The sequence below is a fragment of the Canis lupus genome, chromosome 4 (genome assembly GCF_011100685.1).
Source record: "Canis lupus familiaris isolate Mischka breed German Shepherd chromosome 4, alternate assembly UU_Cfam_GSD_1.0, whole genome shotgun sequence".
Classification (NCBI taxonomy): Eukaryota; Metazoa; Chordata; class Mammalia; order Carnivora; family Canidae; genus Canis; species Canis lupus.
Genome location: NC_049225.1, coordinates 76,206,244 through 76,230,617, shown reverse-complemented (window position 1 = coordinate 76,230,617; position 24,374 = coordinate 76,206,244). Strand labels below are relative to the sequence as shown.

Here is a 24,374-nt window from a genome sequence, read left to right as displayed (position 1 = left end):
TTCTAGCATTTATGGCCATCCTAAACTTCACATGATACTGCTTTTTGAAAACTGTTCTAAGTCTTAGCTTCAGTCTACCCAAATATGGACACACTGAATTGTGAATCCAAATGGACACACAGAATCATTTATTAAGAATGAAATAGCCTGTGATGGACTCCTAGCATGGGTGAGAAGTCCTAAGGCTTCTGAGGCTTTGGGGTTGCTTGTTTCCACAGCTTAACTTATTAGCTTATCCAGTATAAGGTACCATGAGATAACTTTTTATAAAGATTTTATAAAACAAAATCTTAAGTATATTGAAATACTTCTAAGAAAATCTTATAGACTTCTGCCATCTTTCCACTCTTCAATCAGGTGAGAACAGCGCAACAGCCCAACTTGGTTCAATCATTTATAGAATCCTAGACAGGGATCCCTGGGTGGCGCAGCGGTTTAGCGCCTGCCTTTGGCCCAGGGCGCGATCCTGGAGACCCGGGATCGAGTCCCACGTCGGGCTCCCAGTGCATGGAGCCTGCTTCTCCCTCTGCCTATGTCTCTGCCTCTCTCTCTCTCACTGTGTGCCTATCATAAATAAAAAAAATAAAAAAATAGAATCCTAGACAAGTTACAGCCACCTTGTATGCTAAGAGTTAATCTCCCTGCATGCCATACTTGCATTGCATAGTCCTTGAGTACCATATGTGCAGGACAGATACAAAAAATGTCAAAGGAAATCTGGTTGTCTAAGACAAATTAGTAAAACAAATCCCGAATGTCCCATTAGCATGTATGATGTAAGTTTATATAAAAAGACTGCTGATGAACGAAGGGTCTGAAAACATCTCCACAGTGCTAAACAGCACCAAAGTGGGTATCAATAACATTAACATTAATGCAGGACCCAACTAAATTCCATAAAAGAACACCACTCTGAACTGCCTGCCAAAAAAATTAACTACAACTTTGAAAAATCTTCCTTTAGCCAGTTGAGACCTCAACTACAAATCCTAATTTGCACTACCAGAAGTGGTAATGGGCCAACATGAGCATGACCCGCAGACTGCTTAGGTGATCTCCAGAGAAAATACAAAATGATCCATCAGGGCACCTGGGGCTCAGTCAGTTAAGGGTTTGTTTGCCTTCAGCTCAGGTCATGATACTAGAGTGCCAGGATGAAGCCCCATATCAGGCTCCCTGCGCAGTAAGGAGTCTACTTCTCCCTCCCACTCTGTGCCACCCGCCCCCGCCCCCCAAGCTCATGTTCTCTCTCATTCACTCACTCACTCTTTCTCAAATAAATTTTAAAAATCTTTCCAAAAAATGATCCATCAGGGAACAGTAAGAATTTATTAGCACTTCTATTTTTTCCTGAAAAAGTTTCTGCTAATACTTAACATATGGAGTTAATGTTAAGACCCTCACTGAGTCTCTGCTAAATGGCCATGTCACCAAAAGGCTTAAGTGTAAGGCTAACCCAAAGAGGGTTGACAACATGCTGGGCAATGCATAGTGATGGTAGGTGCTAAGCAAGAATTTAGTTTAAACCAAACAAATCCTGATCACAAAGGCAAAGTAATTTTGAAAAATTCCTGCAAAAGAAATTGTAATTGAACGTAATACCAATATCACAAGCACCAATGGGGAATAGGGGTTGAGTTCAAGTTTCTCTTACTCAATGAAGTAAAAAGAATCTTTATTAGAAGATCTACAAGAGGAAGGCCAAAAGAAAAAAAAAAAATCACAAAGTTAATCAAAACTACCTTGTAAATAAGTCTGTTTCCTATCAGTAAGAATGAACAAACACTACCAGAAGTGTGAAGTGCCCACTATTGCCCTATTAGCTAAGAATGGAGTATGTGTATCCAATTTTTAAGTAAACAAAGATGCAAAACTCAAAATCTTTTACTGAGAGAACATTCTTATAAGAGGATTATTTTTAGAAAGTAAAAAAAAAAAAAAAAACTGTGAGAAAAATGACATTAGTTACCAATCTAACAAAATCCAAATGCTCTTAAAAGTTAAAGAGTAATGTGCTTGAACATGAAATAATACCTGTATGCAGAAGTGATGTTTTACGTAATGGTAAAGAGGAACAGCAAGAGAATTTACGTCTGATACTCAAAGCTCTCTTATCTAGATTAGGCAAATATACAACTAACTTTAATGTAAATGCAGTAGTCACCAGTACTGTCAACCAAGTATTTCAGGTTCTCTTCCTAGGCTGCACTGTCCTGTCTCCTTAAAGTTAGGGAAGGCCAGGTGACCTGCTCTGACCAACGAAACCGGAACCACACATCCTTTATGAAAGCAAACTGACAAGCCTGAGTGATTGGCTATGCTCTTCTTCCCTTTATGACAGTGACAGCCAGCGCTCCAGATGGCGGCAGCTCTTCTGCCTGCCTAGCTGCCGAAGTGAGATGAGGTAGCCTGTGACTACATATAACATGAGTAAGAAGTCATCTGTTAAAAGCCACTGAGGTTTGGGGGTTGGTTGTTAGCACAGCTGAACTTAGTTTACCCAGTGCAAGGTAGCCTGAGGTAATTTTGAATGGTAATAAAGAATGGTAGAAGTCCTAAGGAAGAATATTCTGTTTTACTCAACATCTAACTGCTCAGTCTTGTTAAAAGGGGGTGAAATTTTTAAAACCACTAGTTTCTCCATTTGGTGACTAATAACTTTCAAGTCTGCTTAAATAAACAGCTTTTGGCCATTTTGTGTAAGTTCCTCTCAAAAGGATTTTAAACTTTTACAAGTCTTTTAAACAGAATTCAGCTTTTAGTTTATACACAAAAGCTTACCACTAAGTAATTCAATCCAGTTCTGGACCGTTTCTGGAGGTTGAGTCTCCTTAACATGCTTTAGAGCTTCATCAAGAAGAACATCCCCTGTTGGAGCATCTGACTTACAGATCACCTAAAATGTAAGCAGTAAGAATGAAATGATTCACTAATTCATTCTTCTGACTTCATCTCTTTAAATGAAAAACTTAAACAATTATACAAATAGTTCAATTCATTATACTTAAACTAAAGCCCCTAGTGTCAAGGTTCATATTTTAAATTCTCTATTAAGAAATACAACATTAAAAAAAAAGAAAGAAAAGAAATCCAGTATTTAACCTAACCAGATTTGGCACAATAATGAATGAAAATAAAGTTCCTATGCAAGAATTAGTAAAGCAAAAGGCTAGAACAGTTTTTACTCACTGTTAATGCTTTTCATTGCTAACTTTGGGCTATTTAATCAAGAAACTCATTTTTTTAAACATTTATTACTTACAAAAACAAAATTATATACAATTATATACTCAATTCAGTATATGATAAAGGTGGCATTTTCCAGCAGTGGAGAAATGAATTTTTCAATAGGTATTACTGAAACAACTGGCTAACCAATTAGAATTAAAAATTAAATAAGACTTGGCTCCTCAAAGCTTATACCACAATGAAAGACAAAAATTTAAATATTAAATATAATTTGGGGGTGAACAATTTTTTTCAAAATGTGACAACTAGCAAAAACCTTGAAAATACCAAAAGGTTTGGTAACAAAATTTTTAAACACTACAAAACTTTTTAAAGCTAAGACAGGTACAGAATCCATCTAACAGTGGAAAAAGACAAAGGTGGGGAATGAGGGAAGAAAATGTCATATACTGCTTTGGCCAAGTATTAAATTTCTGCAGCCTTCACTGAGTTCTTGGCTAAGTAACAAATTTCTAGTTGAAATTCTGTAATATCAAACTTTAATCTGTTACATTAACTTTATGTTAGCTATTAAAATGTCATAAAATTTAATAATATTTTTTAAATGCAGTTCTCCCTTAAACTTGTCCTCAACATGTATCCTTCACCTTTCTGCTCAATCTTCTGAAAGGCTAAAAAAATATACAACGATATGTCTCTGAGACAGTGTGACCCAACAGAAATATAATTAGAACAAAAATGCAAGCCACAAATCTCTTTTTAAATATTTGCAGTTATATTAAAAAGGAAAAGAAATGAATGGAATTAATTTTCAGATATTTAACCCACTATTAGCCAAAACATTAACATGTAATAAATATTTTTAAATTGAGATATTCTACATTCTTTTTCCATTTAAAAATTTCCAATTTTTGGGCAGCCCCAGTGGCGCAGCGGTTTAGTGCTGCCTGCAGCCCAGGGCGTGATCCTGGAGACGCTGGATCGAGTCCCACGTCAGGCTCTCTGTATGGTGCCTGCTTCTCCCTCTGCCTGTGTCTCTGCCTCTCTCTCTCCCTCTCTGTCTCTATGAATAAAAAAATAAAATATTTAAAAATAAATAAATAAATAAATAAAATAAAATAAAATAAAAATTTCCAATTTTTAAATTTTTAAAAATCCAGTGTGACTTACATGTCTCAATCTCACTAGCCACATTTCAAGTGTCTAGCTCACAGACACATGGGGCTAGTGGCTATGGTGTTGGCAGATATAGAACATTTTCATCATCACAGAAAGTTCTATTGGATGGTACTACTCTGGACCATGCTTTTACTAAGCGGTCAGAGAGAGCAAGAAAAAAGGAGAACCTTCGCAGAAAAAAGTTGTTTGCTTATATAATGTGGACACGCCACCTGTTCTGACCTCCCACTTACTCCTTAAATTCACTGCAATCTGGCCTCAACATCCACCTCAGATCCACTCGGAGACACATCTCGTATCCAGTCACAATAACCTGGGTATAGGCAGATCTTTCTTCTGAAATTCTGTCCCCTCCATCTCTCGCAGATGGACTACTCTTCTCCATCACCTCTTCAATTATTCTATTCCATTTATTTATCTTTATCTCTCACTCGGATTAAGTTTCCTAACTAACTAGTTTCCCCAAACTAGTTGTAGCCCTTTTCAATCCATTCTCACTTATCTTTCTAAAGAGCAAATCTTATCATGATCTCTCACGGTTTCTGCTTAAAACTCTTCAATGCCTCAGAGTAGCTCTAAAGCCCTTAATAAAATTCAGCAATATGTGGCCCACTAGTAAATATGCCCTTCCCACACCTTTAATTTCTATTTAGTGTATTTCATCTTAGAGTGGTGCCTCATTCTTAAATATGAACAGTTAACCAAGAATAACAAGACACTGAAAGAAAACCTTCAATACCAAAGAAACCAAGATAGAAAGTAACTTGAAGAAAAGAAATTTTCAAAAGAACCATAATATTATTAGAAATTTAAAAAGATAATTACATCCATGAAACAAGAGGTCATGATTTTTTAAAAAAAGTCTCCTGGAAATCAAAAATATTAGAACCACACAGAAAATTCAAGAGAGGGCTTAAAAAAAAAAGAGAGGCCAAGAGAATGCCAATTATATCTTAATAAAGCTAGGAAATTAAGAAACAAAGAAAAAAAAGGACTAGTCAAAAGTCCGTATCAAACTTAGAGTTCTAGAAAATAGAGCAAAGAAGATACAAGAAAAAAGAAAACTTTCTAAAACCAAAACTAAATATTTCTATACTCAAAGAGTCCATGCATAATGAATTTTAATATATGTGCTGTCAAAGTGAGCACAACATAATGAATTTTGAAAGATCCACATCAAGGTATACAACTTCAGAACACGAGGGACAAACAGAAGATCTGAAATGCTTCCAGACAGGCAAACAGGTAGCACACAAAGAATGAAAATCAAAAGGGCGGGAATCCCTGGGTGGCGCAGCGGTTTGGCGCCTGCCTTTGGCCCAGGGCGCAATCCTGGAGACCCGGGATCGAATCCCACATCGGGCTCCCGGTGCATGGAGCCTGCTTCTCCCTCTGCCTATGCCTCTGCCTCTCTCTCTCTGTGACTATCATAAATAAATAAAAAACTTAAAAAAAATAAATTTTAAAAGAAAATCAAAAGGGCACCAGACATTAACAGCAACTCTGTATACTAGAGGACAATGGGGAAAGAACTTCAAACTTACATGGGAAAATAAATGAAATCTAACATTCTATTCCCAAACTGTCAAATAAAAATGAGGTAAAGAAATTTTCAAGCACACAAAGTCTCAAAACATTTTTCTCCCACAAGGATGAAAAAAATATTAGATCCAGAAAACAGAGTTAAAATAAAATGTGACAGGAAGTCCCAATAGAACCAAACCATAGGGATGCCTGGGTGGCTCAGGGGTTGAGCGTCTGCCTTCGGCTCAGGGTGTCATCCTGGGATCCGGGATCGAGTCCCACATCCGGCTCCCTGCATGGAGCCTGCTTCTCCTTCTGCCTGTGTCTCTGACTCTCTCTCTCTCTCTCTCCTGTCTCTCATGAATAAATAAATAAAAAATCTTAAAAAGAAAAAAAAAAGAACCAAACCATAACCAGTCCAGACTGGAGCACAAGGTAAATTCTAATGTAGTTACCTTATGTATTTGGACATTTGAAAACTAATAATGCTAGTTTTTCTCTGAGGGAGCATGTAAGAAAAAAAAAAAAAAAAAAGGTACAGAAAAGTTTTTTTTTTTTTTTAAAAAGAAAAATTTTAAAACTATAAAAAAAATGAGGAGCATCTGGGTAGCTCAGTTGGTTAAGCATCTGCCTTCCGTCAGGGTCCTAGAATCGAGCCCCATTGTCAGGCTTTCTGGTCAGCAGGGAGCCTGCTTCTCCCTCACCCTCTGCCTGCTGCTCCCCTGCTTTTGCTGTCAAACAATTAAAATCTTTAAAGAAAAAAATTGAGGGGCACCTGGGTGGCCCTTCAAGTGTCTGCCTTCAGTTCAGGTCATGATCCCGGAGTCCTGGAATACAGCCCCACTTGGCTCTCTGCTCAGTAAGGAAGAACCTGCTTCTCCCTCTCCCTCTGTCCGTCCACCGTCCCCCCCCCCCCCCGCCCCCCATTGCTTGTGCTCTCTAGCTCTCTCCTTCTAATAAATAAATAAAATCTTTAAAAAAAAAAAAAAAGGAAAATATCATAGGATATAACCAAACTCTACAGGATTGATATAATAATATAAAACAATCGTATGGTTTTACAAAAAATTATGACGTAACTCTATTAGGAATGTTGGGGATGGAGGTAAGTGGTAAGAAAGACAAATATTCAACTTTTTTTTTTTCTCATCTTTTCTAATAGAAAGTAAAAAGCATTTCAAACTGATTTATCAAGAGATGGCAGGGTTGCCTGGCTGGCTCAGTGGGTAGAGCATGTGACTCTTGATCTTGGGATTGTGAGTTCAAGTCACATGCTAGATATAAAGATTACTTAAAAATAAAATCTTTTAAAAAAGTGAGAGATGGCAGTATAAGCTCATTTACAAATATGGACATAATATGGACATAAATGCCAAAAGAAATAACTAAGAGAACTAATAAAAGCAAGTTGAAAAGTCAACCCCAAGAGGTGTCATTTCCTAACCCCTGGAACCTCATCCCTAGTAAATCTATAGATGAGATAACATTAAATTAGATATGGAGATGTTGGGGCACTTGGGTAGCTCAGTCAGTCAAACATCTGCCTTTGGCTCAAGTCATGATCCCAGGGTCCTGGGATCGAGCCCCATGTCAGGCTCCCTGCTCAACAGGAAGTCTGCTTTTCCCTCTGCCCTTTCCCCCTGCTCGTGATCTCTCTCTTTTTCATTCTCTCAAATAAATAAAATCTTCCCCCCAAAATTCTAAAAACTAGCCAAAAATAACTATTTACACAGTCCTACACAGTAGTGAAGGCAGAGATGTAAAAAGTACTCATATTCTGCTAAAAAGCCTAACAGCCTATGGATAGTTAACTTGCATGGTAACACTTTTGAGTTTTAAAACAAAGTTAAGTAGAGTCTTTCCAAAGTGTGGCTTTAAGAAGCAGCAATGAAGTTTGGAGTCTTTCTGAATATGTAAGATGTAGTGGCCAGTGAGCCTCACAACGAATTACATTAGTCATTATGTACAAAGAACCAAGAAACCAATGCAAAAAACACATAGAAACATGACTTCCAATAAAGTCTTAACTTTAAAATCAACTTCCTCTTTATTTCTTTAAATCTGTTAATAGAAACTTCCGTTTTTAGGTAGCACAAACTCTTTAAAAGGGAGATGTTATTTAGCATTCTTCTTACCTTTCTTGTTAACAGACTCTTACGTCTCATTCCACAAGCCTCTAGTTGTAACCTTCCTCTCAGTGCTAATTCAATTAACATACAGCCACGTAATCCAGATGATATACAGTCATTCCAAAATGATGTGTAACCCTAGTTTAAAAAAGGGGGGGGGAGGGGAAGAAAACAAAATAGTTAATTTACTTTGAATTCAGATTCAAAAAAAATAGAAATAGCCTTAACCCAAGTTATTTTTGGTGCCTTATATGTCTTTTCATAATTTGTAATTTTAAATAAAGTACTAAAAATTACAATTATTATAATCTAGATTAATCTAGATTTTTCAGGTGTTTGTCTTTTCATCACTAATCTTTACATGCAGATAAACAAATAGCTTTGGAAGTCAGAGGTTCTGGGGCGCCTGTGTGGCTCAGCCAGCAGTTGAGCATCTGCCTTCAGCTCAGGGCATGATCCCAGGGTCCGAGATCGAGTTCCACATTGCGCTCCTTAAAGGGAGCCTGCTTCTCCCTCTGCCTATGTCTCTGCCCCTGTCTCCCTCTCTCCCTCATAAGTAAATAAATAAAAATCTTTTTTAAAAAGGAAGCCAAAAAGGAAGCCAGAGGTTTAAAGTACAATGTCTTTCATTCTTCATGAAATTATGTTTACTAGGCTCTTTCAGATTCCAAGGACCCAGCTCATTCACTCAGTTAACCTCTGATGATAGTGGCTTATTATTAGTACTGGTGGGCAAGTTTAAGCTCAGGAAAAACAATCTAGCCAATGTGGCCTCAGAGAATTAAAACATTCATTCAGTGCCTTTTAGTATAAAAACAAAGCTAATTTTGAGAGAATATGTATTAGGAAATTTATCTCAGGGCCCACTGCCCAAAGTTCTGAATAACAAACATTGTAAAGAGATTTAGATGCACTCCCCCTCCCTCACCCAAGAGAAACTTATGGGCAACAACCAATGTGGAAGAAAAACCAGATAGAATAGAGACTGCCACACATCTAGAAGATCTGGGGATACTTAAATCAACCAGATGAAGTCTAGGCACTTTTTCAGAGTGAATAATTGGAGTTCCCCAAAATATGAAGCCATGAACTCTGCCACCTACTAATTTGAAGTACCCAACTCTGAGGAAAAAGCAAAATTTGGTTCTCAGAACAGGGTAACATAGAATCTTGGTAGGAAAAAGAGCAGGCCAATCAATTCTGTGAAGAATGGAGAGCCTAGGATTCGGTAGGGGCCTAATCCTTTGGTTCTGTCACTTTCTCAAGATCAATCCTGGTACTTTGCCAGGTCACGTCAGCCTATGTATCAGAAGATGACTGACCAACCATCAAAGTCCCTGGATTCCTCTACTGACACAGGGACTTATTAAATTAGCCTAATGAAGCCCACTCCTAAGGGAAAAGGCTTTGGGAAAGTGAGAATTTGGATCAAGGGAGCCACAGAGGGATAAACAAAGTATCAGTTTAGAGGCCAATTTAAATATGAGGCAGGCAAAGCAGAAACTGGATTCAAGAGAATACTTTTAAACTTAATAAACGGTAGGGGTCTGAGTAAGGTAAGACTGCCAGTGGTTCAGCAAGGTAATTTTAGTAAAGACCATTAAGTTACAGAGGCTATGTAAAAATCCATGGCCTGTGTACTCACACCAATTAAAGCCCTGGAAGGCCTGGGCATGGATTCCACATGAAATCAAAGTTACAGATGTCTGGCTTCTACTCAACTGGACATACAGCTGGAACTCCCAGGTAAGCCTTTACAAACTGTATACAACAAAATACCCCTTGTGAGGCAGTAATGCATGTGGACAGTACCACACCCTGTCTCTGTCTACAAGCCTGGAAATTCCAGATGAATAGTATTGAAAAGCTCACATTTGCTAGCAGAGGATGAAATATGTCTCCATCTCAACTGCTCGGAGGGTAATGGTATACCCAGAGATGTTAGCAAAATGGAGTCTTTAATGACAGATGTTAAAGATCTACATTTAAGTGAATGGCTTTGGGGCATTACCACTAAAAGACATATACTTAAATAGAATTATATTCACATGGGAAAGCTGACAAATGGGCATGGACCTATAGCAAAACATGATCAGGAATTAACCAGGTAGGGGGAGGGAAGAGAGAGAGAGAGAAGAATACTAAGAAGGGCAAGATTTAAAAAATCTGAATGGTATAACTGGATGAGATGACAATGCCATCTTTGAAATTAAGTATATCAGAGGAAAAGCAGTAGACTGTATGAAAGTCCAGTCAATCTGGCCGTGATGTAGGCCAGCAAGAGTCTGCAGTGAATTCATGCCACAACACATGTACGACAGACCAGCAGTGGTGAAGAAATTACTCAAAATTATAAATGCCAAGGAGCCCTTTAATCTTTTCATCTCTAGTGCCAATCTTAAAACTACATTTCATCAATCCCAAAACAGACATTTTAAAAGCTTATATAAGCTTATTAAAGTCTCTATATGCGATGATGAATATCAACTAGATCTATTTAGAAGGTATTTCACAGCATTTGTAAATCAAACCATCATGCACTACACCTTAAATTTACACAGTGATGTTTCTGTCCATTTTTTTTTTCAATAAAATCTCCAATCTCTAAAATCGGGATGCATCTCAAAATAAGATGGTACCTTAAAGGAAATGTCATATTATAGCTACTGAACTAACTTATATCCATGGAAGAGAGAAGAGACATGTGGCAAAGTTACTTGGAGTACTTAAAACTCAGTACAAGACTGGATGACTGAATAACTATATCCAGGCAGGCTGCCAAACCACCTGCGTTCTCAATGAAAAAGATTTTACAAGGGCAGATCAATAACAACCACTGCCCAAAGGATTTCATCTTCAAACCATTAATCTCTGAAACAATTACAAGAACCTGTAATCCACGTAGGATGGTCATATTTTCAGGGCAATGATGTGTTTATGCCCCATAAAAATATACCTTGTCTGTTAAGCAGTGCAAGCCAGCCACATTAAAAATAACAGAACAGGTGAGGAAGACTTGGAAATATAAAAGACTTTACGATTTGGCTCAAAAGGCACAACTAGCTACATTTGCAACCATGCTGTAAAGAAGGTAAAGAAGCCCCAATAATGACTATGTATTCGGGGATACCACACAGCTCTGGCACTTAGAAGTCAATAATCATCTCAGATCCCTTAATGAGTTTGAGATTCTACCGCCAGCAATGGAACATCTTCTTGTCCGTGGCTGGTCTAAGGATAGGTACTCAAAGTGCAGGGTCACACTAAGGGAGGACCACTGACCAATCAACTTACTGATGAAGCAGTAGCAGCTGCCCTAGAAATACCAGCAGCCATGGGACCTTGGGGATGTCCCCACTCACTGTACAAGAAACAACTGGAGGTTAGAAAATTACTTTGGGGCCCTACAAGTTTGTGATCAAAAACCAGTTCCAATATTTTCAAACACAAGGACAGGAGTGGCAGAGATATTCCCACAAAATACAGAGAGACGTGACTTCATTTGGTTCATGAGCCCAAAACAAGAGGGAACATACAAGAATAGAGGATGTACTAAGACTCCAATATGGTCGTACTGATGAGCTGGGATGCTATAAAGTTTTTAAAAGGCACATTTAAAGATACCATGTGCTGGGACACCTGGGTGGCTCAGTGGTTGAGCCTTTGGCTCAGGGCATGATCCTGGAGACCCACGTCGAGATCCCTGCATGGAGATCGAGTCCCACGTCGGGATCCCTGCATGGAGCCTGCTTCTCCCTCTGCCTGTGTATCTGTCTCTTCTCTGTGTCTCTCATGAATAAATAAATGCTTTAAAATACACACACACACACACACACACACACACCATGTTCAGCTCGCAAGGCCATCAACAAAACTAAGAATAGAACACAAGAGACAAGGAATCCAAGGGCCCTGGAAATGAATTCAAAGCACTTCTACTTGCCTTTCACCATCTCCTTTAATAACAATAAATAATAACAGCTAAGTAGAAACTTTCCCAATGGGATGCCTGCTAAATTAATTACAGAGTCCTTCAATCAAACTTTTGTTGTTCAGAGTCCCTGGCATAACAGAGTCCTCAGACAAATGCCCAAACTTTAGGGCAGACCTTCTGAGAAGACTGTGGAACATAAACTGAGATAAATTACCTTTATTTTATAGTATGTCATTCAGAAGCAAGGAGCCAAGCAGAAAGAATGAATGGTACAATAACAAATGAGGCAATGATCTTGTGGATATGCTCTGCAGACACAATTCTTCCCTTGGTGGGAAGTTCCAAGTTCTAAATTTAGGGGACAAAGGCTACAAAAAAGCCCAACATTCTACATGTCCAAGCAACAACCTCCAACATAGCTTTTCCTCAACGATAAGAGGATACTTATTTGGATCTCTAGTTGCCTGATTCCCTTTATTTCTCTCCAGAGGCTCAATTTGAATGGAGAAGATGGTGTTTTATTGGGCCCCTAAAAATGCAAACACTGAGTTCCACCATTTGAGTTACGAGCTCCAGAAGTGCTTAATGAGAAACATTTTGTTGTTTAAGAATCAACTAGATAGGGGCATGTGGGTGGCTCAGTCAGTTAAGCATCTGCCTTCCACTCAGGTCATGATCCTATGGTCCTGGGATCGAGACCATTGTCAGACTCCCTACTTAGCAAGGTGTCTGCTTCTTCCTCTCCCCCTGCCTGTCCCCCCTACTCATGCTCTAATAATAAATAAATAAGATCTTTAAAAAAAAAAAAAAAAAAAAAAAAAAAACAATAAAAAGCTTCTGCACAGCAAAGGAAGCAACCACCAAAACTAAAAGACAACCTACAGAATGGAAGAAGATATTGACAAATGATATATCTCAACATCAAAAAATAATAGCCCAATTAAAAATGAGAAGGCATGAATGGACATTTCTCCAAAGACGACACAGAGATGGCCAACAGACACCTAAAAAATGCTCAGAATCACTCACTGTCAGAGAAATGTAAATCAAAACCACAATGAAATATGAACTCACACCTGTCAGAATGGCAAAATTCAAAAACACAAGAAACTAGTTTTGGTGAGGATGCAGAGAATAAGGTACCCTCATGCACTGCTGGTTAGGAATTAAATTGGTCCAGCCACTGTGGAAAACAGTATGGAGATTCCTCAAAAAGGTAAAAATAGAAAAACCCTACAATTTAGTAATCACATTATTGGATACCCCAAAAACACAAAAACATTAATTCAAAAGTATACATACACCCCTGTGTTTATTGTATTATGTACAATAGCCAAGTTATGCAAGCAGCCCAAGTATCCACTGATAGATGGATAAAGAAGATGTGGTGCATGTGTACACACACACTAATATTACTCAGCCATGAAAAGAATGAAATCTTGCCATTTGCAAGAACATGGATAGATCTAGAGGGTATAATGCTATGTAAAGTAATTCAGAGAAAGACAAGATTTATAGGATTTCATTCATATGTGGAATTTAAGAAACAAAAAAAGAAACAAACCAAAAATCAAACTTTTAACTACAGAGAACTGATGGCTGCCAAAGGACGAGGTGGGTGGGAGGATAGGTGAAATAGGTGAAGGGGATTAAGAGTACACTTTCATGATGAGCACTGGGTAATGTATAGAATTGTTGAATCATTATATTATACACCAGAAATATAACACTGTATGTAAACTATACTGGAAGAGGGGATACAACCAGAGTATCATGTAAATATCATAAAAAGGATACAACTAGAAGTATTATACAATTTTCCCTCATATAACATGATATATATACCCATAACATGAAAAGGAGGTACAAAATAGTATAAAGTATGTTCCTAAGTTGAAATTTTATGTATACATACATACATGATATCATTAAGCATTAATACATAAAAACCCTCTTTAAATGTTCATACTGTTAAAGTTCACATTCAAAAAAGTTCTTATGGACCTTTAGTCAGGAAATATGTACAGAAAGATTTATGTAACTTATTTACACAGTGTTCATTACAAGTAAAATAACAGAAGCAAACTGAAAGTTAAAAGGACTAAGGGCATCTGGGTGGCTCAGTCAGTTAAATATCTGACTCTTGATTTTGACTCAAGATTATGAACGGGGGGTCAAGAATAAACCCGGCTGAGCATGGAGCTTGCCTGAATTTCTCTCCCTCTGTTCCTCTCTCTGCTCACAAGCACATACAAGCACTAAGACTAAGAAATCTCAAATAAAATGATTATGACTATAAGTGCACCTGCTTATTTCATAAACAAACATCAGTCCAACCTACCCATATTATCATTTATAATAGGGCAAATAAGGACTTAACAATTTAAGTGCCACATCCTAATTAATCTCATCCAGTCAGAAGCAAAATTAAACCTGATATCCCCAATTTTACAAAAGTAAAAAAGCACACATACACTAAAAGAATTAAGAAGACACACATAACACTAAGATATACATTTAAAAAAAAATTACACAACAGACAAATCCAAACTGAGGGACATTCTACTAAGTTAATGGGTAAGAACTAAAGGAAATCCTATTTAAAGAATTAAAGGAAAGAATGACAATGACTCATTAAGAAAGACAATGATTCATCAAATAGAGAATCTCAGGAAAGAGATGAAAATTCTATAGTTAAAATTAATAACTGTAATGGAAAGTTCACTAGAACTCAATAGTAGGTATGAAATGAAAAAGAACAGCAAGGAAAAAGAAAATGAAGAATGTCAAGTATATTTCAATTAAAAAAAAGAAAAAGAAGAAAGCCTTCAAGACTCCCAGGAGTAAAAGGACAATCTCAAAAAAGAGAGGAAAATGCAGGAAAAAGAACAGCTGAAAACTTCTCAAACTAGGAAAATAATCATCTAAGATCCAGATGCTCAACAAACTCCAAACTAGATAAACACAAAGAGGGCCACCCCGGTGGCACAGCAGATTAGCGCCACCTGCAGCCCAGGACGTGATCCTGGAGACCCTGGATCAAGTCCCAGGTCAGGCTCTCTGCATGGAGCCTGCTTCTCCCTCTGCCTGTGTCTCTGCCTCTCTCTCTCTATCTTTATGAATAAATAAAATAAAAATTTTTTTAAAAAATAGATAAACACAAAGAGATCATCAAACCTAGACACCTACTAATCAAACTTCTGAGAAAAATCTTTATCATATACAAAGGAACAACACAGTTACCAGTTAACTTCTCATTGCAAACTCTGGAGACTATAGAGACTAGAAGGCACTGAGAGAACACACTTGAAGCATTGAAAGAAAAAAATACGATCAACCAAGAATCTATACTCCGCAAAATTATCTTTCAAAAATGAATGTGAAACAAAAAATGAATTTGTTGCTAGCAGGTCAACCTTACAAGGTATTAACCAAAGGAAGTCCTGTTGCTAAAAGTCTGATGGTATTTCAAATCCATACAGTGGACAGATACAAAGGCAAATTTTAAAAAACTGTGTATTTCTGGGGCCCTTCGGTGGCTCAGTTAAACATCTGCCTTTGGCTGAGGTCATGATACCTAGATTCTGAGATCAAGCCCCATGTCAGGCTTCCTGCTCAGTGAGGAGGCTGCTTCTTCCTTTCCCTCTGCTGTATCCCGTTTGTGCTTGCTCTCTGTCAAATAAATAAATAAAATCTTTAAATAATTTTTAAAACTTCATTTTCTTTTGCCTTTTAAAAATTTATTTAAAAGCAAAAGTTGGGCAGCCCCAGTGGCTCAGCGGTTTGTTGCCACCTTCGGTCTGGGGCGTGATCTTGGGGACCCGGGATCGAGTCCCACGTCGGGCTCCCTGCATGGGGCCTGCTTCTCTGCCTCTCTCTCTCTGTGTCTCTCATGAATAGATAAATTTTAAAATCTTAAAAAAAAAAAAAAAAAAGCAACAGTTGCAGAATGCCTGTGTGGCTCAGCAATTGAGCATCTGCCTTCAGCTCAGAGCATGATCCCGGGGTCTGGAATCAAGTCCTACATCGGGCTCCCTGTGAGGAGCCTGCTTCTCCCGCTGCCTGTGTCTCTGTGTCTCTCATGAATACATACATAAAAACTTTAAAAATAAAAATAATAATTTTTATGCAAAAGTTGCATAAAAATTAAGTATAAAATACCACTGTTGGGGTTATAACATAAATTTGTAATATTTTTTTAAAATTTGTAATATTTCTAACAATAATGCACAAAAGAAGGGGGAGTCAATAAAGCTATATTGAAGAAAAGTTTCTGTATTTTACTGGAATTAAAGGAGTATTAATTTGAAGAATGTGATAAAGACATAATTTCTAAATATTGAGAAAAAGATCTAAATTAATATAAAGAAGGAAGAAAAGAAGTAAGGGAGGAAACTTAAATGGTGTAACTTCCTACTTTAAGGAGGACAGAGGAACCAAAAGGATTATTTGACATAGAAAACAAAGAGCATAAGTGCTAGCATAAACCCAACTCTATCAATAATTATGTAATTGTGAACAATTTAAATACTCCAATCACAGATAAAAGACTGAGGCACCTGGATGGTCAAGCACCTGACTCTTGGTTTTGGCTAAGGTCGGACTTTTGGTTTCCACTGAGGTCATCGTCTCAAGAGTTGTGGGATGGTGTGTGGCAGGCTTCACATTAAGTGGGGATCTGCTTGAGGATTCTCTCCTCCTGCCGCTCTCCCCACTCAAGCGCATGTGCACATGCTCTTCTCTCTCAAATAAACATATCTTTTTTAAAAAAGATTAAAAAAACTGGTCAAAAAACCTTCAGAAATGAACCTCAGAATAAACCCCAGCAAGAAACAGAATTAGGTAATAAAAATCTTTACACAAAGAGGGTCACTGAGATGCAGAGAGAAGACCTAACCATATGCTGTCTACAAAAGACAGTTTAGATTCCAAAACACAAACAGGTTTTACAACAAAAAGAACATGCAAATACAAATCAAAGAAAACTAGAACAGGTATGTAAAGGACAAAGTAGACTTCAGAGTAAAAACTAAGAGGAACAAAGGAAAACATTTTCATATGATAAAGAAGTTAAGCATCAGGAAGATGTAACAATTATAAAACATATACATATCTAACAGATTCCCAAAATACATGAAGCAAAAACTGACAAGAGAAGAAAAATATACAGTAACAGTAATTGACTACACTGACAATAACTGATAGAACAAAGATACAAACTGAACAACCCTATCAACCAAGCTGACTTAAATGGCACTTATAAAACTCTCCAACAAACAAAAGTAAAATATACATGATTTTCAAGCACACCTGGAATATTCTCCAAGATGGATCATATGGTAGCCTATAAAACAATGCATTTAAAAGGACTGAAATCATATAAAGTATGTTTTACTCCAAGAGAATTAAATTAGAAATCAAAAGAATGAAATCTGGGAAATTTCCATTTAGAAATTAATCTATAGCTTCTAAATAATCCACTGGTCAAAGAAATCATCAAAAAAGTTAAGAAATATTTTGAACTAAATGGAAATAAACACACAAAGTATCAAAATCTATGGAACACAGCTGAAGTAGTGTTTAAAAAGAAATTTATATTTCCATTACATACCTATATTACAAAAGGTCTCAAATCAACAACCTCATCTCCCACCTTAAGAAACTAGAAAAAGAACAAATTAAATCCAAATCAATCGACAGGAAGAAAATAATAAAAATTAGTACAGAAACCAATGAAATGCAAAATACAAAAACTGGGATAAGGGGATGGATCTATGAAACAAAAAGTTATTTCTTAAAAAAAAAAAAAAAATCAAAGTTAAAACAGGAATGGAGGAGAGAGAGAAAGGCAGAGAAGAAAAAGATATGCAAATTACCAAAGTCAAAAATAAAACCAGGGGGCAGCTCTGGTGACTCAGTCAGTGGTTTAACACCGCCTTCAGCCCAGGGCGTGATCCTGGAGACCCAGGATCGAGTCCCACATCGGGCTCTCTGCATGAGGCCTGCTTCTCCCTCTGCCTGTGTCTCGGCCTCTTTCTCTTTCTTTGGGTCTCTCATGAATAAATAAAATCTCTAAAAAATAAATAAATAAAATAAAACCAGGGACATCACTTCCAAACCTACAGAAATTTAAAGGACTACAAGGAACACTATAAACAACTGTATGCCAAAAAATTAAATTAAATGAAATCTTCAAATTTCTGGAAAAACATATTACCAAAGCCAACTGAAGAAATAAAAATCGGAATAAACCCATAACAAGAAATAGAGTTAGGTAATAAAAATCTTTACACAAAGAGTGTCACTGAGATGCAGCGAGAATAAGGCTGACCACATGTGAAAAAACCTGAATAGAGGGATCCCTGGGTGGCGCAGCGGTTTGGCGCCTGCCTTTGGCCCAGGGCGCGATCCTGGAGACCCGGGATCGGATCCCACGTCGGGCTCCCGGTGCATGGAGCCTGCTTCTCCCTCTGCCTGTGTCTCTGCCTCTCTCTCTCTCTCTCTGTGACTATCATGAATAAATAAATAAAATCTTTAAAAAAAAAAAAAAAAAAAAAAAAAAAAAAAGAAAAAACCTGAATAGAGGCCCTAGCCACAAGGAACTTTTTACAGGATTTGAAGCAGGTCATTTATACCTCTCTGTGTCTCCATTTTTTTATCTACATCTTAAAAGAGACAGAATTCAATGAAGCACTCCACAAATATGATTCTAACCAATTTAGAATTCCCTAAAGGGGGTATGTGACTTACAGCAAAACCAGACACAATCCTGTTAATTTCTAAAAAAGTGTTTCCAAGTCAATCAAGATTACTTTTTAAACTTTTTTTTTTTAAGATTTTATTTATTTACTTGAGAGAATAGGGGAAGGGGCAGAGGCAGGAGAAGCAGACTCCTTGCTGAGCAGGGAGCAGGATACAGGGCTTGATCCCAAGGGCTCAGATCCTGACCTGAGCTGAAGGCAGATGCTTAACCAACTGAGCCAACCAGGAGCCCCTTAAAAACTCTCTAATAGCATATAAAGAACTGTCTGAAGAATAAAGTTAACATATCTCAGGATAGATAAGCATTTATAATTGAGGTACCCGAAAACTGGTGTTTGGCACTGTTATACATAGCCTAGAAGAGGACAAGAAAAATTCCAAGTTTTCATTTGATAGTGTGATCTTCTTAAATGTCAAACTGGCAGGAAAATGTGGGGATATCATACATAACACACTGGTAACAGTTACAGAAGTATGGCAAGCATGTACTACATTTAGATTTTAAGAATCCAAGTTAGACTCTCAGGTTGATAGGTTCTGGAATACACAGAAATCTAAAAATCACCCGTTTTCTTTTCTTTCTTTTTTTTTTTTTTTAATTCAGACAGAGAGAGAGAGAGACAGAGACACAGGCAGAGGGAGAAGCAGGCTCCATGCAGGGAGCCCGACGTGGGACTCGATCACCGGTCTCCAGGATCACACCCCGGGCTGCAGGCGGCGCTAAACCTCTGCGCCACTGGGGCTGCCCTCACCCGTTTTCTAAAACCCAAACATCCTGGTACATTGAGGTAATTAATGAGGCCTAAAGAAAGTAGCTTATCATCAGAAAGAATATGGGTTAAAAACCAAAAAATACGGGTACCTGGGTCGCTCAGTTGGTCCAACTCTTCATTTAGGCTCAGGTTATGATCTCAGAGTCCTCGGATCGAGCCCCACATGCAGGGAGTCTACTTGTCCCTCTCTCTCTGATCTTCCCCCCCCCCCACCGCACCCTACCCCAGCTTGTGCTCACTTGAGCTTACTCACTCTCACTCAATAAAATCTTTAAAAGAAAAAAACAACAAAAGACAAAACAGATCGCAAAAAAAGTTAGCTATCCTTTTCCTGTACAGAAGCGGCCTCTAGGATAGCCCTCAATAACCCCTGCTTCCGGGACGCCTGGGTGGCTCAGCAGTTGGGCGTCTGCCTTCGGCCCAGGGCATGATCCTGGAGACCCAGGATCAAGTCCCACATCGGGCTTCCCGCATGGAGTCTGCTTCTCCCTCTGCCTCTGCCTCTGCCTCTCTTTCTGTGTCTCTCGTGAATAAATAAAACCTTCTAAATAAATAAATAAATAAATAAACAAACAACCCACCCACCCACCCACCCACCCACCCCTGCTTCCTGGTATTCATACCCTCATGTAATTCCCCTCCTTGTGAATATAGGCTAGACTTCCTTCTAACATAGTATGACAAATATGATAGTACATCACTTCTGAGGTTAGTTACAAATACACTATGGTCTTCCATCTTGGGCCTCCTCCCTTGCTCTGCCAGCTGCCATGTTTTGACCTGATCTACACAGACATGTCTAGCAAAGAACGGAGGCTCTCAGTCCAACAACCCTCAAGAAACAGAATCCTATCTCCAGTTGGAGCCTCCAGATAAAACTGAAGCTCTCTCTGGCCAACAATTTAGCTGCAGTCTCATGAAAGACCTTGAGCCACATGCAATGCCCAGATTACTGATCCACAGATAATTATGAAATAAAGTAAGGTTGCTGTTTCAAGCTTCTAAATTTTGTTACACAGTATACGATAACTAGCATAGGCTGCGGCCTAGTAGTGGAGAGACAGGAAAAGGAGGTAATGACCTAAGGGTCTGAGTTTCCCTTGAGGGTAATGAAGCTGTTCTAAAATTGATTGTAATGACAGCTGCACAACTCTGTGTTACAAAAAACCTTGAATTATACACTTGAAGTGGGTGAATTTTATGGCATGTGAATTCCATCCCAATAAAGCTGTTACCAAAAAGACAACGAAGACGCTTTTGTATGTGAAATTACTTCTGAAATCCTAGAACTTTTTATTATTTTGAAAGAATTAACAGTGAAAAAGTTCAGCAAAAATAACTAAACTGATGAAGAGAATGACAATGACTTCAGGAAAAGACAGACTTCAAAGATTAGACAAGAATAAACAGAGACAGAAAAACTGTAAGATTACATTTGCAGGAGATATAAGTGGATACCAAAAAAAATAAATAACTGGATACCCAGAAAAACTGAAGAGTATAAATGGAAAAATTACTAGACAATAGAGAATTCAGAAAAGAACCAGGACTATAAAATTGACAAACATCAACAAATACCATATACAAATAATAAAAAGGAAATAATAAAAAGTGAAAACATTATTTTTTAAGATTTTATTTGAGAGAGGGTGAGAGAGCACCCACACACAAGTAGGGCGAGAGGCAGATGCAGACTCCTGGTGATCGGGGAGTTCAACGTGGGGCCCAATCCCAGGACCCCAGCATCACAACCTAAGCCAAAGGCAACGCTTAACCAGCTGAGTCACCCAAACTCCCAAAAATATCATTTCAAAGACCTCATTTACAATCTTAACCAAAAAAAAGAAAATATCTAGGCAAACCAGTATGAAGAAAGCTTAAAATTTCCCTGCAAGACTTAAAAACAGGAAGATGGGAAACGTTTCACTCTTAGATACAGAAACATTAAAATGTCATCAGTTCTTCCTACTTATAAACTTAATATCATCCCAATAAAAATAATGAGTTTTGTTTTTTCCAAGAGCTATAGAAGTTAAAAATAAAGTTCATAAAGATAAATACAAGGAATAACCAGGAAAACTTGGGAGGGGGAGAGAGCAATATGTGAGGAACAGAAATGAAACTGCCCTACTAGAGAGTAAAACAGATTTAAAGTCTCTTGAAATGAAATGATAGGATACCATACCAGTACATGAACAAACAGACCAAAATAATAAAATCTAGGAAGAAACCTAAGACAATATTGAGATCTAATATATAAAACTATAATCTTAAATCAGTGTTAGGATGGAAAGATGGATATTTTAATTAATATCCTAATTAGGACAATGTCCCTAATTGGGACAACTGCCTAGCTATTTAGAAAAAGAAAACTGGATTCATATTTCATATTATATTTCTAAAGGTCCAAATGGATCAGAGACTAAAATGTAAAATGAAACAATGTAAATACTAGAAGAAAAAAAGAGATGAATATCTTCATAACCTAAGAGTAGGGAAAAAACTTTCCAGCTATTACCTGATCTAAAAGAAACAAAGAGACTGACAAATTATACAAGTTTTTTAAAGTTTGCAAGGCAAAAACCACAAGTCAAAAAACTAAAGAAAATATAGGACAGGGGACACCGGGGTGGCTCGGTGGTTGAGCATCTGTCTGCCTTTGGCCCAGGGCGTGATCCTGGAGTCCCGAGATCGAGTCTCACATTGGGCTCCCGCATGGAGCCTGCTTCTCCCTCTGCCTGTGTCTCTGCCTCTCTCTGTGTATCTCTCTCATGAATAAATAAAATCTCAAAAAAAAAAAAAGGAAAAAGAAAATGTAGGACAGGGACACCTGAGTTGGCTCTGTGGCTGAGCATCTGCCTTTGGCTCAGGGCGGCATGATCCCGGGTCCAAGGATCAAGTCTCGAGCCAGGCTCTCTGTGAGAAGCCTGCTTCTCATTCTAAGTCTCTGCCTCGCTCTGCATCTCTCTCATGAATGAATGAATATCTTAAAAAAAAAAAAAAAAAGACATTTACCATATCACAGATATAAGGCTACTATCTCTAATACCAAATCCTAAAAATTAAAAATTAAAAGATCAATACTGACTTTTTAATGATTTTATTATTATTTGAGAGAAAGCACATGGTGAGAAAAAAGGCAGCAGGAGAGGGAGAAACGGCTCCCTGCTGAGCCAGGGCCCAAAGTGGACTTGATCCCAGGACCCTGAGATCATGATTTGAGCTGAAGACATACACTTAACTGACTGAGCCACCCAGGCACCCCTTGATACTTAATTTTTAAAAAGCAAAAGATATAGGGGCGCCTGGGTGGCTCAGTCAGTTAAGCATATGACTCAATTCAGCTCAGGTCATGATCTCAGGGTCATTATTTAAAGGGTACAGAGTTTTTGTATGGGATGATGTAGTTGTTTTGGTGATGGATGGTGGTGATGGTTGCATAATAATGAGAATGTCCTCATGCCAGTGAACGATACACTTAAAATGGTTAAATAGTGGGGCGGCCCGGGTGGCTCAGCCTTCAGCTCAGGGCCTGATCCCTGGAGTCCTGGGATCAAGTCCCACATAGGGCTCCCTTCATGGAGCCTGCTTTTCTCTCTGCCTGTGTCTCTGCCTCTCTCTCTCTCTCTGTGTGTGTCTCTCATGAATAAATAAAATCTTTTTTTAAAAAATGGTTAATAGTTAATTTCATGCTAGGTATATTTTATCACAATTTTTAAAACTAAAGAAGACAATGCTTACCTATAAAGACCGGCAAAAAGTCCAATAAAATGACAACATATTCTGTTAACAAAGAATAGACACTCTTACACACTATAATGGGAAGGCAAAATTGATACCACTCCTACCAAGGGGAATCTGGAAATCTAGAAAAATCATATGTACCCTTTATTTATTTTTTTTAAAGATTTATTTATTTATTCAGAGAGAGCAAGAGAGAGGCAGAGACACAGGCAGAGGGAGAAGCAGGCTCCACGCAGGAAGCCCAACGCGGGACTTGATCCCGGGCCTCCAGGATCACACCCCGGACTGCAGGCGGCGCTAAACCGCTGCACCACCGGGGCTGTCCCATATGTACCCTTTAACTAGATAATCCCACTTACAGGAATCTGTGAAAAAAAATCATAAATATGAAACAATATATTGCATAGTTCTTAAATATGACATTATACAAAGCTGGGAAAGTCTGGAAACACCCCATATATCCATCAATAAGGGATCTGATGAATACAGAAAGATATACACATAATAAAATAGTAGGGAGCCATGAAAGACCTCCATATAATGATAGATAACAATCTTCAGGCTATAACGTGTAAAAAGGAAGACACCAAACAACATACATGATAAATAAATGCTTTTGCATATGGAGGAGAGGAGCAAGAATGAATAAACATATAATCTTACTATGAAAAACTGAAAAGATAAATCCAGAATCAACTTTCTAAAAATTATCAATAGGGGAAGGAAGGACTGAAAGAGAAAGAACAAAAGGCAGCATTTTAAATGTACGTCCTTCATGAAAGTACTACACAGTGGGGCACCCACTGTGCTCAGTGGGTTAAGCATCTGTCATGCTCTCAAAGTCACCAGATCAAGCCCCATGTCCAGCCCTGCGCTGAGTGTGGAGCCTACCTGGGATTCTCACTCCCCTTCTCCTTCTGTCCCTCCCAGCTCATGCGCACGCTCTCTCTCTCTCTCTCTCTAAAATTAATTGTTTTTTTAAAGTGCTGCACAGAAACTGATCTCAATAGTCAATTAGTAGTAATATTGACATTATTATTTTGAAACTAGTGTATTTTTTTAAGATTTTATTTGTTTGAGAGAAGAGGGAGGTGAGGGGTAGAGGGAGAGGGAAAAGTAGATTCTCCACTGAGTGTAGAG

At 38.1% G+C, this 24,374-nt stretch overlaps 1 protein-coding gene across 1 annotated transcript in view; it reads right to left on the bottom strand.

The window, feature by feature from the left end:
• The window catches only part of GOLPH3 (golgi phosphoprotein 3), a 55,542-nt gene that overhangs the window by 9,283 nt on the left and 21,885 nt on the right, over positions 1-24,374 (bottom strand). The window contains exons 2-3 of the mRNA XM_038535404.1: positions 8,028-8,159; positions 2,782-2,896 (exon numbers count right to left, since the gene is read on the bottom strand). Of these exons, the coding sequence (XP_038391332.1) occupies positions 2,782-2,896; positions 8,028-8,159 (247 nt within the window). The remainder of the gene's footprint in view (positions 1-2,781; positions 2,897-8,027; positions 8,160-24,374) is intronic.